This window comes from Gobius niger, assembly GCF_951799975.1.
Source record: "Gobius niger genome assembly, chromosome: 6".
Lineage (NCBI taxonomy): Eukaryota > Metazoa > Chordata > Actinopteri > Gobiiformes > Gobiidae > Gobius > Gobius niger.
In genome coordinates this window covers 17,622,414-17,637,728 of record NC_136857.1, presented here as the reverse complement: position 1 = coordinate 17,637,728, position 15,315 = coordinate 17,622,414, and the positions used below count along the sequence as shown (strand labels likewise).

General features: G+C 40.5%; 1 protein-coding gene across 1 annotated transcript in view; it reads right to left on the bottom strand.

Annotated features, from left to right (window-relative positions):
- plxnd1 (plexin D1) overlaps nt 1-15,315 on the bottom strand; it is a 124,696-nt gene that overhangs the window by 100,043 nt on the left and 9,338 nt on the right. The window contains exons 3-5 of the mRNA XM_079557741.1: nt 10,146-10,277; nt 8,881-8,981; nt 693-822 (exon numbers count right to left, since the gene is read on the bottom strand). Coding sequence (XP_079413867.1) covers nt 693-822; nt 8,881-8,981; nt 10,146-10,277 — 363 coding nt within the window. The remainder of the gene's footprint in view (nt 1-692; nt 823-8,880; nt 8,982-10,145; nt 10,278-15,315) is intronic.

Sequence of the window (15,315 nt, the reverse complement as noted above, 5' to 3'; positions counted from 1 at the left end):
ATGTATTGCCTTAAAGGGATATTTCATTTTTGGGCCTCATTTGTTGAATTCTGGCGATTTTTTATTTTTTTAATTCAGGCAACCCTTATATTTGAAGGTTTAGTGGTGCTGGGCTAGTGCCAGGTTAGCGCATTTTTACGGTAAAACAGCCAGTTATTCTGTCGACACATTTATATCGGTAAGTGATTTGCCTCAGGTGCACTATGGAGTGGGTCAGACTGTTTTTAATGCAGGCTAGCTGTTACCGTAGAAATGCGCCAGCCTAGCACTAGCCTAGCACCACTCTGGATAACTAGGAAATGAGGCCCTATGTCAAAAATCCTGAAATATCCCTTTAATACATGAGATTACAATTTTAGTATTTCAGATTATTGTGTTTTTCATTTTGAGAACCTTGTTTGCAGTGGATATCATATACTATACTATTGTAAATTGTATATTTCAAACCATTGACACAGGGATTTTGATTATACTGTGATTAATTGTCTTATTGATCAATTAAACCACCACCCAAACTTCACAATGCAATGGCCTGGGCTGTTCGACCTTCAGCTTTGCCTCTTGTCTGTGCAGCTTAAAAAAAAAAAAAAAGAGTAGCATTTCAAATATTTGCCTTGTTTGGTGAAGCCTGAACACCAGTCGGTTGCCTTGGTAGTGAGAGATACAAGTTTAATGTTTAACCGCGAACCCACCTTGATGTCTGCGGAGATGCTGATCTCTGACGGGGTGAGGGTCATCGATGGACACTGCTGCGGCCCCTCTCCCAAACTGATCCATGAGCGCGGAGACACGCCCAGACTGCAGTCCTTCTGGAGGCTACACCTGCGCACAGATTAAAATCCAGGCTTAATGTTCACACCAGGTGTTATATATTCAATAAATATGTGGTTTCCTGCACCGGCATGTTGTCGTAAATTTGACAAGAGCCTCCGACATGCCCATTCAGCGAAAACACCCTTTTTTCCTGGGGAAGTTTGCTCACTGAGACATTGTGGGGGAAGATTGTCTATTATCAGCAATGTCTCCCCTTGAACACGAACATCTAATATACAGTAATTGCTTGTCAATGCTGCTGCTTGTAACTTCAAGAGCCGCTCTGACACAGCACCAGCGCTGCACTGTGAATACCAAGCCTTAAGGTCAACACGTCACCCCTTTGTGTGGCGAGAAAACACAAATTTACGCCGCCCTACCGTTTTAATTTTGGGAGGAATTTTCACTGCCAGGTTTCACGGTCGACTGGCCAGAGATTTATGAGGTGCTGCTTACGCTCACATGATGTCAGATAGATTTAGCTTGCTTTTCTTTTTTTTTTATGGATCAACACAAGGGACAGCTTGACACTGGGTCACACTCGCAGCTATGGCAACCTGCCCCCAGCAAAGATCAGGGGCTAGTTACATGGAGTGGAGTAGGGAGAAGCAACATGAACAAAAACAGTTTCTACACCTGTGTGGGGCATTGACTGGAGGACACACGGAGTACAGTGTCTATCTGTGAGTATAATGAAGGTCTAGGGCAGAGGCAGAGTGAGAGAGAGGGCATTCAACAAGCAAGGTGGCCCTGGATGTGACTTCTGCCTCACTAATGAACTTGACTGTCTGCTTGGCAGGAAGCACAGTTCATCTGTAAGAGGACAGAGTGACCTCCGACAGAGGGGAACTTAAATAGACCCCATTTAACAATGTCCCATACAAAGAGTTGGTTCATGCCCCGCCTAATGCCTATGTAGGAGACCAAAAGTAGACAAAAACTGAACTATTCATAATTCATGAAATATTGTAAGAGAGGCAGGGCACCAGACTAACATTTTGGCTTGGTCAAATAATAAGAAAAAGGAAAAAAGCCATAATCGTAAAGCAGAACTGGGGGCCTTGATGAACTTGACTGTGTCTGTTCATCTGCAGAGCCCTGTGAAAAGGACAATGTGACCTCAGAGTGTGCCGAACCCAAATAGCCCCCATTTACCACTGTCCCATACAAAGAGACGAGCTCATCACTTTTACACTAAAAAAACTGGCCTCTCCTTGTGTCCTCCCTCCTCCCCCACTCGCCCCTCGCCACATGCCTGCTAGTGTTTGTGCAAAATGTATGTGCCGAGTCCAGACGCTGAGTCCCTGTGGCATTGAGGGACAGAAAGGGGCTGTGAGGTCAGATGCTCCACTAAAAATAGTCCATGGAGTGGCTCTGCTGCGAGCTACATAACCCCCTGTCGTGAACACACTCAGAAGCACTAACAACTCACCAACTTAGCAGCAGCAGCGGAGGAAATGTTCTGTGGTTATAGCCCCATCAGCCAGTCACACTTTCTCATCAGATTCATGCTAATTTGACCCGCCGCAATCGCCACTTCTTCCAAGTATCAAGTAATCAGTTCTACATCCTTCCAAAATGAGGGAAAATCATGCAGCAAGTATGCAACGGAATGGTCGAAAAAGATCAGTTTAGGCAGAGCGACACCACTGTTGTGTGTTTTAACAAGACTGTGATCAAATGTGCACTCCCTTTTACCTTGGCCATGTATGACTGTGATGCTGTCGGCACAGATTGTTAACCACAAGTCTGTCTGCACTGAAAAAGCACCATATAATTCAGGCACCTTATTCTCTTAAGATTAGTGCTTTGTATTGTTTTATGTTGGTTCCACTTATGAATTCTGAACGTTTTGAAGCAATAATTTGGGCTTTTGAAGAGGGGCTAAATGAGTGTCTTGTCGAGAGTAGAAACGCAGGTGCCTCTGTGTTTTTGATTTAGAGACAGACAGAGGAGACGATGACACCGGTTCAGACTGTACTAGCTCTGTAATTGGGGTCAGCAAAAAGGCAAGAATGAAACATACCATGCTGTGTGTGACAAGAATAGTAAAAGTGCTGTGTCTAGTTGTTTCTACAAAATACGATTGGGATAAAATGACCTCTGTACTTCTGCACAAGTAAAGACTAGTACTGCAATGAATAATCAGATGACTGCAAAAAAATGACACATAGAGCAATCGATAATTGTTTTCTGGACTATACACTGACTCTAAAACAGGCTTGATCCTAAGAACAATGTTGTAATTAATTAATTGATTAATTAAGTAATGAATGAATCTAATACATTAATTAATTAGTTAACATGATGCAACAATGCACATTGTGTGAAGATATTATAACTAGACATTATAAATAGAACTATATATATGTATTATTATAATACAAAAATACAAATTTAAAGCAGAACTATGTAACTTGTTTACCTTAATAAATACATTTCCGTAGTCCCTCTGGGGGTAATACAAGTGTTAGTTAATGGGATGATTGGGGGTCTTTCATCTCCCATTGGGGTCTCTGTCCAGAAAACCACCCTTGCAACTTTAACTGCACCGGGTTGGAGGTGCAATACACACTAATGGAATAACGAAGAAGAAGCTAACAGGCTAACAGGTAAAGCTGTGGGCTAGCACCACTTTAGCAGTATTTACAGCAAAGTGTGAGTGAAAAAAAATATCTCCATTGTGTTATTGAGTTGTGGCACAATGTACAATATCCCTCTCTCCCTTTGTCTTTTCTGTCAGCGTAGTATTTACTCTCACGGACAATTAATGAGTATAAAACGCAACATGCTACGACACCTGCAGTGGCGCTTATGGCCTCTAGGGGCACGAGTTACTTAGTTCTGCTTTAACTGTTGAGTCTTCAAGAGAAAAAAGTAAATAGTGCAATAATTACTTTCGGCCCATCTTGAGAAGATATTCACCGTGTGTACTCCCAAGCCCCAATAAACTGAGAGGGTTGCAGTCAGCCATAAATAGTAGCTTAAGTAGGTAATGATTCACTGCTTTGACCCCTGAAAGAAGGGGAGCAGCCAAAAGGTTTACACCAGAACATTGTAATAGCTTTAATGGCTGTAATAAAACGAGATAAAAGATTAATTTTAATGAGAAGTGCACAGTGGCATTTTCTCTCTGTTACCATGGCCTCTCAGGCTTCTTCAGTCAAAGACATGTATGTGTAGGTCGGGTGGACACCTCAGTGAACAGAAAAAGTGGGAGGAGATAAACAATATAGAAGGTCATAGAGAGACGGATTAATATCTTTAATGCCTAAACATTTTCAAAACAAGATGGGAGCCGAAGCATTGTACATTTTCAACAAGGAATATCTGTATTTTTGCAGACTTCACTTTCCTATACAATTCTCGGTTAACCATGAAAACCGTGCAAAAGTGGGACATTTTTTAAATAGGCAGGGCTAGGAAACAGATCGTCTAAATGGCTGTACAACAGAGGGACAGAATTTATCAAATTTCCCAAATTTCCTTTGTCTAATCCTTTGTAATGCATCACTTCCTTTATCTGTCCTTTACACAAATCTATCTAGTGCGCGACAGAGTGGATCTCGAGGACTTGAATACCTCATAGTATTCAATATAAACTTAAAAGTCCTCTTCCTTGAGACAACATCAGAAAAGAAACACTGGGAAATAAATCTACAAAAAGCGGATGAGGAGTAACAATACGGTCCAACTAACTCTGAAAGCCCCGCCTTGTCAACGGCAGCTCCATCTCCGATATCAAAGACGACACATTTTCCATATATAATTTCACTTTTTCCCTGTACTTGTCAGACGTAGCCTTTTAAACCATTTTGATCAAGCACAAAAGCCTCATTTCGATTCACGAGACGTTCACAGTAAAATGTCACTATCGCCCCTTTTTTTCTCTGCGAGATTTTACAGGAAAAAAAAAAAGTAATTTCAAACAAGTTCTTAAAATAAACAGAGTCAACATACATGCAGCTAAATTATGACCTGAGAAGGCGCACCACCTCCTCATGTGTCGGGGCGGGAAGGTGTTGAGCCAGCGTCGAGCAGCGGAATAACAAACTGTAAAAGCTTCAAACACCAAGTGACTGTGACAGAGACTGGAAAGACATGACGATTTGTGCTGTTGTCGTGTGCTGTAATGAGCTAAAGTGGAAATAGTAATTGTTTAAACTAGCAGTAATAGCTGTAACAATAGCACTAGAGAAAAAACAGGTCCAGGTCCCAACATGTCCTCAGAAAACAAAAGTTCATAAGGATTAATCATGTGGAAAGTCTTTAGATTATAGCTCTGCAAACATGTTCTGAAATGATGTATTTGTTTAGCTGTTCATATTGAGGTCTTCTTTAACCTTTTACCCCCTGCCTGAACCAAGTGCATTTTCTCCAATTTGACTTTATCCAAATCTAAAAGCTTCAGGACTGGAGAGCAATTTGAAAGCTAAGACCTACAAAAGTGATTGTTTTCGTCCCTTTTCTATTGCTTTTTTTTAAACTATTTTTTCTTTTTATTGTTTGTTTTCCTTTGAAGACAAACAAACAGTTACCCCGGGGATCTCAGCAAAAATAAATATACATATATACATACATATATATACATATACACACACATACATACATACATACATACACAATACACACATACACGCACACATACACTCCTATATATACATACGTACCTATACACACACATCTGCATATGCATAAATAAATCTTGAAAAAAAATCAAATTATAACAGAGTTTTTATTTTTTTTATTGCTTTTTGTTGGGTTTTTGTATTTCGTATTTTCCTATTTTAATGCTTTTTTTCAGCTTTTAGATTTGGGTAAAGCCAAAAAGGAGAAAATGTGCTCGGTTCAGATGTGGGTTGAGAGGTTAAAATGTTAAAACTTCTGAAGTTATGTAAGATGTGCGTTTAATCTCCAAAACCGAGGCGCAGCCCTGCCTAGATAAGTTAAATTAAACTTTTTTAATCTCTGTAGAGAAATTTCTTCTCTGCATTTGACCCATCCTCAGTGTCGCTGGGGTGGCCTGTAGCAGTGAGCTGCCAGCATGGGCTGTAGCTCGGGGACCCATCTCCATGATGTGGAGCCAGGTCAGAAACACCTGGCTGGAGGATTAACCTATTGCACATGTTTTTACCACTAACCTACGCAGACACAGGGAGAACATGCAAACTAACCGCTGCGCCACCGTGCTACTTACTGTGTTTCAGTAAGAATACAGTATCTAATAGTATCTAGTAGTTCAATAACTACTCTGTTAGTTGAGTCCAGCTGAGGTTCACTGCTTCGACTTCAGTTATTTCTCAGACTTGATCTTGCTGTGACAAGCCCATGAAATAAGTGGAATAATTTGCAAGGGAATGATAAAACAGCACATGATGTGTAATCGGATTCAAATAAAGATTATATGTGTTGTGGCGAGTTGGATAATCATAAAAGGGTGACCACTGGCAAAACAAACATTCATCTTGTTTACACTTTCGGTATACTGTAAAGCTTTTTTTTTTTTTTTTTCAAACGTAAACTGTTTGAGGGAAAGCTTTTCTCTTACTATTTCCAAACATTGAAATAACAGGAAGATAAAGGTAATTCTAGCAATAACACTTAGTGTGAAAAAAGTCGGCGATAAAAAAAGAAACAGCCAAAGCAGGGGTGGCACGCAAGGCCAGTGGCTGTGACTGATAGGTGTCACTGCAGTGTAAGTCTGCCTGAAGAAAACAAGACAGGACTAGGTCTCCAAACAACAGTGTGTCCAAACATTCAGAAGGCAGGAGACCTTGCAACAATAATACTTTATACTATATCAATGAACAATACAGTACAATGTTGTTATCTAATTAGCCAAGCTCAAGCATCAAAAGAGCGATCAGAGGTGACATCATTTGTCTACTTTCAGACAACAATACTGGCTCCACACACTGACAGGCATGTTCGTCTGCTGACACGCAGGGAGACGTCAGGCATAACATACCCCAGACCCCCATTGAGACATTAGTGGTTTTACAGATTCACTCTAATCCCTTCTTTTTCTGTCCAGCCTACATGCATTTTGAGCCCCGGCCGGCGGCTATGGCGTGACCAGCCCAACACACACATGACGGAGAGAGAGAGAGAGAGAGAGAGACACGGAGAGAGAGAGAGCTTACTGACACACAGACTTACAGAGTTTGACATTTCATCGTCAAAAGAGGCAGTGTGCACTCTCCCCTCCCACGGCCGCCATCACAATCACCGCCCTTTGTACGAGCGCGGAGAGGACGACAAGGGCACCAAGGGGGAGGAGGAGTGCACTACAGAGACATAGAAGAGAGACAGATCACTAAAGTCTCAAAAGCCAGAAGAAAAAATACGAGGCCAAGACCGGGGAGAGAGCAGAACAGTCAAGGGAAACGCGTGGAGATAAGTGCAGCAAGCTGGAGAAAAGAGTGGAAATTTGAATCTTTGCACTCTGTAAACAAAATGTAATTTCGATGTGATGTCCCGACATCCTATAGCAGGCCCGTATTTGCTGAAGCCAGTAGCACAGATCATGCGAGACTATCTCCTGTTCGCAAAGCTTTGAGGCATCCGAATCAAGGAGCGGGAATGAGAATGCCAATCATGACGATAGCCAATCATTACGACGGTTCACCCGCTCAAATTGCTATACTAGTGCCACGGTGTCATAGAAAAACACATTACCACATTAGGTTTTTTTCATGGTCGTAATAGGCTTGTTGTTCACAGAGAAATGTGCAGCAGTTTGGCCGTGTCAACAGTTCAGACCAAAACACAGGGAGAGGGATTATGCACCAGGTAAATCAGCATGTTCTAAACGTGTAAAGCCACACAGCGGAAAATTCCAACTTTAATATTGCTCTGTCAAGGGCCGTCATCTGAGGATTGGCCCCCTGTAGTTAGAAGCAGTAATATTTCCACCAAAGTTTACAAGTCAGGTGTGAAGAGAGGCACTCACAGTAAAGGAAGACACATTTTTAAGGTATTTTTTTTTTTCACCAGTAAACTGCAATGCAACTTGTATTTTATTGTATTTATTAAATGTTACAATATTATGCAGTGTGGCTTTAGGTTGTTTTTCCCGCCACTGCAACTACAGAGAGTCTTAAAGCTCCTGAATAATCTGAGGACGAGGCTGGAGAGACAGTTAGACCAAGAGCGGAGTCACATGGGTAAAAGAAGTGCAGCGAGGCGAGAAAAGGAGTAGGATAAAGAAATGACAGACAGACAGATAAATATGATGACAGGGATAGGCCTCACACACAAATACAGTCATCAGTTCCACTCTTGCTGCTTTGAATGGCCGCTGGCAAAGTAGGGGCCTCCCGAGCGCAACAACGCGGAATCCAGCGCGTATCTCAGTCTGATCTGTTTTAATCACGAGCGAGCAAGCGTCCAGCCATACCGGGCCTATTACTCAAACAAACAAACAAACTACCAGCCCAAAAAAAAAAAAAGAAGAAGCCAGATTGCCAAGGCACAGCGAGTGAGTGAGATCGAGAGAGAGCCAGCCACATTAATCAAAGCGCTTGTAACACTTCAGCCAAGTCACTCCTCGCTTGTCATTCCCAATACAAGTACTGAGGGATGGGCCAAAACAATGATGTCGCTCTGGGCCCAAAGCAAATATAAAGAGAATCCATTTCACTACTTCTAACCCAAAAACACTGCCTAATATGTATGTGTCAGTCTGTGAGTGTGTGTTTCTCCGCCAAGAGTCGGGGGAGCTCGACGCCATGAAGATTTAGAAAGGACGACTAAAAAATGTGCCATGTTGGTTTCACAGATTAAATGCAAGAATTGTAAATCTTTTTTTATTGCTGTTTTAAGACATGCTCTAATTTGCAAATACACCAAAAAAGGAACAGCTACACTTCTTTATCACTGCGAATACTATTACAATTCAACTAAAACTACCCAAAGTCAACTCACAACCTGCAGGCTTTCCACTTTGCCCCAAAGTAAAACGTAATGACACTGCTGAATGAATGTATTTACTTCACTTTGCCGTTTTATTTGGGGCATTACAAAGTTTAATCTATAAAAGACATAAAGTTTGCATGTGGTCCTCACCTGTTCTCCAGAGTGCACCAGCCGCAGTGGGCATCTCCAGCTCCTAAACAGTCACTGCAGCCTTTCCACCGGTCACACTGGGCCACTTTCACCCTCAGCATCTGAGCAAAACAACCACAAATTAGCACACTTAATTTGCTTCATGCATAATTTGGAGACTTATAATAGATTAAGTGTATCACTGCTTTTTGCCACCTCCATATTTTTGACACTCAACTCTTTGTACTAAAGGTTTGGGCATTATTACAATTGGAAAGCAATTATTATTAAAAGTAGATGTGACCCAAATATAATGATTAATAATAAGCATTTTGTTGTGTCAGTCTCAATCCTGGACAAATAATTGGAGTTGTCTCAGGAATTCGGTATGTACAGTATGTAAAAGTATCTCAGTAAACATCTCTCCCATAGGAGGCAGATGATTTGTGGCGGCAAAAAAAAAAGAAGAAAAATCTACGCACACATTTCAAGGCGTCTTAATCATGATAAATAGTCCCCTATACAGATAAATTATGACTCTGAACCACTGTCCCAGATCTTTAAGAAGAACTTAGCAATAAAAGCGTGATTGTGTCTGATTTACAAGCCCATGAAAGCTTGTATTCATAGCTTCTGTGGAGAGAATAACAGCTATTTAGTTTTACAGTTGTCGCCAAACAGAAGCATTAAAGCCACATAAAGGGAACAGCTGGAGGTGATACCACATCCTATCACAAGCATGACCCAAATGAACTGGCCCAGAAAGTACCGTTGAAGATAAGCAAATAAGTGCGTGCGCCTGCTCTGTATGAGTCTAATGGAGGCGGCGGTGGAAGAATAACTTATCTGCACTAGCGGAAAATCTGTATAGTAGACCAAATGAAAACTTAGAGTATATTGAGCAGAAAGTTCACTAAAGTAGAAAATGCACTTCCTGTAATATAGATATATGTCTTAATGTCTACTGATACTACTACTGCTGCTGCTACAAGTCCAGCCACTGTTGTATGCATTTCTAGTACAACATCTTTCCTCCCACATTTTAATTATTTGTCAAAGTTAATGTACCTGCCAGTGTCTAAGAATGTATTTGCTTAATGCACCTCGATTACTTGTCTGTGCTGATTTAGCTCTTTTGGGAGAAATCTAGTTACTCCAATTTTCCACCTCTGTTGTTTTTGGGATGTTTTTGCAGTGAATCATTTCTCAAGTGGGTGTCCATAAATATTAATCATATGACTGAAGCACAGAAAACAAACATGTAAGGACAGGGCCTGCATTCTTACATGGTTCGATGTCATCACATAGAGGAAGTTTCTGTCAGTGGGGTCAAAAGTCATGATGTGGTGGACCGACTCCAGAGCGGGGAGCTTCAGAGTCCACTGATTGGCCAAGGTCAGGTTTGGCAGCAGAGTCAGCTGTGGAAATAGAAAAACAAAGTGTTAGCTTATAGCGGGGTGGTAGTAGGAGTTGTAGCTTACTGTGTAGTTCCTTCAAAACAAGGTAACAGCCGCATGAGAAAAAGTAAAGGAAAAAGAACATATTTTCACCAGCACCAGCCATCCACTAATTAATACTGCTATTCTGAACCGGAGCAATAAAATAAAACAAAACAAAAGGATTTTCAAAAATACATTAATCGAGATGCTTGTGGAAGAATAACAACAGCTTTAATGGTAAATTTATATAGCGCCTTTCCACCTACGGTACATAAGGCACTCAAAGCACTTTACGTTCCACCTCGGACAGACTTTCACACTGTCTGGATTATCGAGACCAGAGTCGCCAACTGCTTGCATCACATTTGAACAAAGAGTCCTCAAATATTGAAAATTTCCCAACCCTGCTGATTTAGATTAGGAAATAAGGGAAATAAAAGGACTGTTGCACGCAAAAGAGCAGTGCCCCGCATCTGCTTCAGATCAAAGCAATATCTAATTCAATAATAATAATACAACTTTTTGTGCAATGTGAAAGAAGTATGTGTGTTAAACTTTGGTTCAAGGGTCAGTTGTAATTCCTTTGCAAGAACTAAGTATACGCAGTTGTGCAAGAGTAGAGACAGAGGTACCTTTCTATTTGAAACATTGCATTGTCATTGCACTAAAAATGAGACTATGCCATCAAAAATCTTGTTAGGGTTGAAAAGTGGCCCAAAAATATGAATTAACATTTTCCCCGGACTCTGTTTGTTATCCTGAAGATCAGTGACATCCATAGATTCTTCCATAATTCAACCTTGTCAAATCTTAAATAGATTTTAGAAGAGCTTTTGTTCAGGCACTGTGCCTAATCTGGTTCAGTCGAACAGTCATTTATCTGCACAGCGGCTCCTTACTCCACATATTCACACAGAGACAGACAGAGACACACAACAAAACACAAACACAAGCCCGGACTGCTGACTGGGACTTCCTGTCACACACACTGCAAACAAAGCTCCTATTTCTGCAATTTGTCCCTTCAGTAAAGATTTAAGGGGGACTGACAAAGTGAGAGTTGAAGCAAAAGTAGTAGTAGTAGTAGTAGTAGTAGTAGTAGTAGTAGTAGTAGTAGTAGTAGTAGTAGTAGTAGTAGTAGTAGTCTTAATAGTCTTGGTAGTTTTAGTAGTATTAGTAGTCTTGGTAGTCTTAGTACTTTTGGTAGTCTTAGTAGTCTTAGTAGTCATACTAGCCTTAGTAGTCTTAGGAGTCATACTAGCCTTAGTAGTCTTGGTAGTCTTAGTACTTTTGGTAGTCTTAGTAGTCTTAGTAGTCATACTAGCCTTAGTAGTCTTAGGAGTCATACTAGCCTTAGTAGTCTTGGTAGTCTTAGTAGTCTTAGTACTTTTGGTAGTCTTAGTAGTCTTGGTAGTCTTAGTAGTCTTGGTAGTCTTAGTAGTCATACTAGCCTTAGTCTTAGGAGTCATACTAGCCTTAGTAGTCTTAGTAGTCTTAGTAGTCTTAGTACTTTTGGTAGTCTTAGTAGTCTTGGTAGTCTTAGTTGTCTTAGTAGTCATACTAGCCTTAGTAGTCGTAGTAGTCTTGGCCAAATCCTGCAGAACCTGATCGGGTCACTCCCCTCACTATCTGCCTGGAAACTCACACCAGTGGCTCACCATTTGAACAGGCCCGGAAACGGAGGCCGGATGCTCTGGCAAATAACATTCTGCCGAAGTCAACCACAAGGCACAACAGTTTTTTCTCTCTTGAATGCTCTGGGCTTAAAAAAGTAGTAGGCATCCCCAACATTGCTTTCACCCACATTTACAAATGGTTTAATTTGGTTTAATTTCTTGCACATACTGTAGTTCAGTCCTGTTTAACCCTAGATTTGCACAGGACCGTGTAAAATTTGGGCATTTCGCCCAGAGAAATAACTGTGTATGTAATGATACCATAAACCTAGCCAAAACCTATTTAATACAGTAGTTATGTTTACGTTTTAGCAGTAGTTGTGTTTTGGTTTTGTCTCTGAATCAGAGGAAGAAGTTTTTTTAATATCACAAACTCATTAAGACCGTTTTGTCCGTATTATTGTTATTGAACTCATATTTATTATCATTATCAGCAGTTACACATGAACAAAATCACTAAACTAAACCAAAGAATCCATGATGCTCTTGTTGCTAAACAATCCTCACCTGGACCAAATGCCCTGATTTGTACAGGCCTAATACTAGTTAAGTCCTGGTTTAGCTTGCGAGTGTCTTGACTAGTCTTGGTAATGACTAGTCCTTTTACAACAGGTTTGACCTTGACGTAGTCCTGGTGTCAATTATGTGAAGTACAGGCTTAATTGTAGTTTTTCATTGTTCCCTGTTCCTTGATTTTTGTAATCACAATAAGAAATGTTCACATACAAGCACAAGCACACACACACACACACACACACACACACACACACACAAACAAAATGCAACTCTGTGTATAATGCTGACTGAGACTTCCTGTCAGGCGCCCTCATGCTCACAAAGCTCTTATTTCTGCGATTTGTCTGGTTTCCCTTCAATGGAGACTTTAGAGGAGCTGACAGACTGACCAGCATCTGTTTACAAGCCCAGCCTCTGTCTCCTCTCCATCCCCTCAACACACCACGACCACACAAACAGAGATCGACAGACGCGTTACTGTTCAACCAGAGCAAATGCAGGGCTGAGTAAACCATTGACTTCACTTATCTCGCCTCAAGACCCGCTCTCCCATTTAAAACACCTGCTTAAACTAAACCAACACTCTCGGTTTTACAGCACCTGTTTTCACACAAAACAAATGAAGCGTGATCTCTGAGCTTCTTAGCAACAAGGAAAAGCCAGTGGTGCAAAGTAAGTGCGCCGAACGTGTGTCACATTATCACCTGGATAACTGTCAGTTTAAATGAATCTGTAGGACATGAAAGTATGATGAAAGATCAAAAACAATCTGCAATCTTTTTTTTAATAAACCCTGTCAAACTCATATTAATGCTTACTCGGGATCAGAATAGGTTTTATTGCCATTGTCAGTGAACAGGTCCCCAAAGAAGAGACATAAAATACATAGAACATAAAACTCGGTAGAGATACATAACAGAATAGAGTAGAAATGTATTGTCTGTTCAAAAGAGCAGAAATTTGCCTTTCAACACAGCTCAATTAAAACTCATTCAGTAAAAAGACACACAACATGAAATATAATAAATAATATACTATAAAAATACAAGGGGATGCAAAATATGGATTAAAATCAAATAGATAAACAGCACGAATGTAGAGTATTTACAGTGTGCATTAAGTGTTAGCGGCAGATCTGAGTGTGGACACCTTAGTGCAATAGAGCAGTGCAAACGGAGCAGGTTATTACCTTCATGAGTCTTAAGACATGACAGTAACTTTACCAGGAGTGGGTACGTCTTCAGCTCGTCGCCATGGAGATGTGACTAAAGTCAGCCGAATTTAAACAGGTCCTCATCCAAATCCACTCTTTGATTACTCACTGCAGTAACAGTATTTTATGTGTTGAGCTGGTCATTAGGAGTATGTTTGTATTGATGGCAACAGTATAGTCCAAAATGTTACGCAGTGTGCCTTTAAGATCAAACATAAAACATTATAAAAAAGTACACAATTGTAAATAAAACTATCACACTGCAAAAAGTAAATATCAAGCATTGTCTTAAATGACTTGAATTGAGGAAATCTATCTTGTTTTCAGCGTTTTTTCGCTAATTTAGACATTTTTCCTGATCGGACCAAGTTTACTTTGCTTGTTTGAGGACATTTCAGACTGGTTCTAAGGTAAATCTCGCTTGAAATAAGAAAGTAAAATTGCCAATGAGATAAGAAGAAAATTACCTGAAATAAGGACGAAATGTATTGAAACAAGTCAGAAACATCTCAGAACAAGTGAAATCATCTAGGACAAATGCCCAAGAACAATTTACCTAGTCATAACAACTAAAATTTGGATTATTATGCTCAAATTGTGATGTTTATACTAATCTAGTTAATTACTTTTTGCAGTGCACAATAGGAACAAAATACAATACTCCTTCAAACTATTTGAATTTCAAGCTGTGCTGTGTAACATTAGGCCCTATTTGAAAGGCTTTGTTTTTGACAACCTACTGCTGGTGTCTAGCTGCTCATTAGGACCTTGCAACATCTAACATGAATGCTCCACATTGTAGCTTTAAGCTCTACCTTTTGACCATCTCAACATCTCTTGAGCCATACAATAATACTATTTGGGTTGACTAAATGTATCATAGATTTAGTTGAATACTAGATAAAAACTAAAAAGGAAAAACCCTAAATCTTGGCAAAAAACAAGACACTGACAAAATAAAGTTTCCAAAGTTAATACAGCAACAAACTGGGGCTTGTGATATCAGCCTTGAGTTCACTTGCTTCTGTCCCGTTTAACACCTGGCTTGTTTGTGTATAGGGTGTGTGTGTGTGTGTGTGTGTGTGTGTGTGTGTGTGTGTGTGTGTGTGTGTGTGTGTGTGTGTGTGTGTGGGGGGGGGGGGGGTTGTCACCTAGTCGCCCCGCCACCACATGCTCCAGCAACAAGTCGATCTCACCAGTTTCTTTTTGATTTGTGTGGAGATGAAAGAGCCTATTTGAGCGCGCTCAGCTGCTGCGCGCTGTTCGAGTGAACGTGTTTGGATGTGTCCTTGTTGTAACAGGAACAGGCGCAAAAAGAAAAGGGAGCGGTATGAAAAAACAAAAAACGAAAAGAAAAAGAATGAATGAATGAATGAATACAAAGTGAGATGAAGACGGTTTGTTTACAACGGAATTTTATGAGAAACGGTTTTGCTCAAGTGCCGATCACTTATCTTGATGCTGTTTTATTTGCTGCTTTCTGTTGCCCTTGAGCAGAGATAGCAGAGAGATAGCAACCGTGCATACTTCCTAATCAATTTACTGGGAGGGCAGTAATAGCAGTAACGTAATTCAATAGTGGTACTAGTTGCAGAAGCAGAAGTAAGTGGTA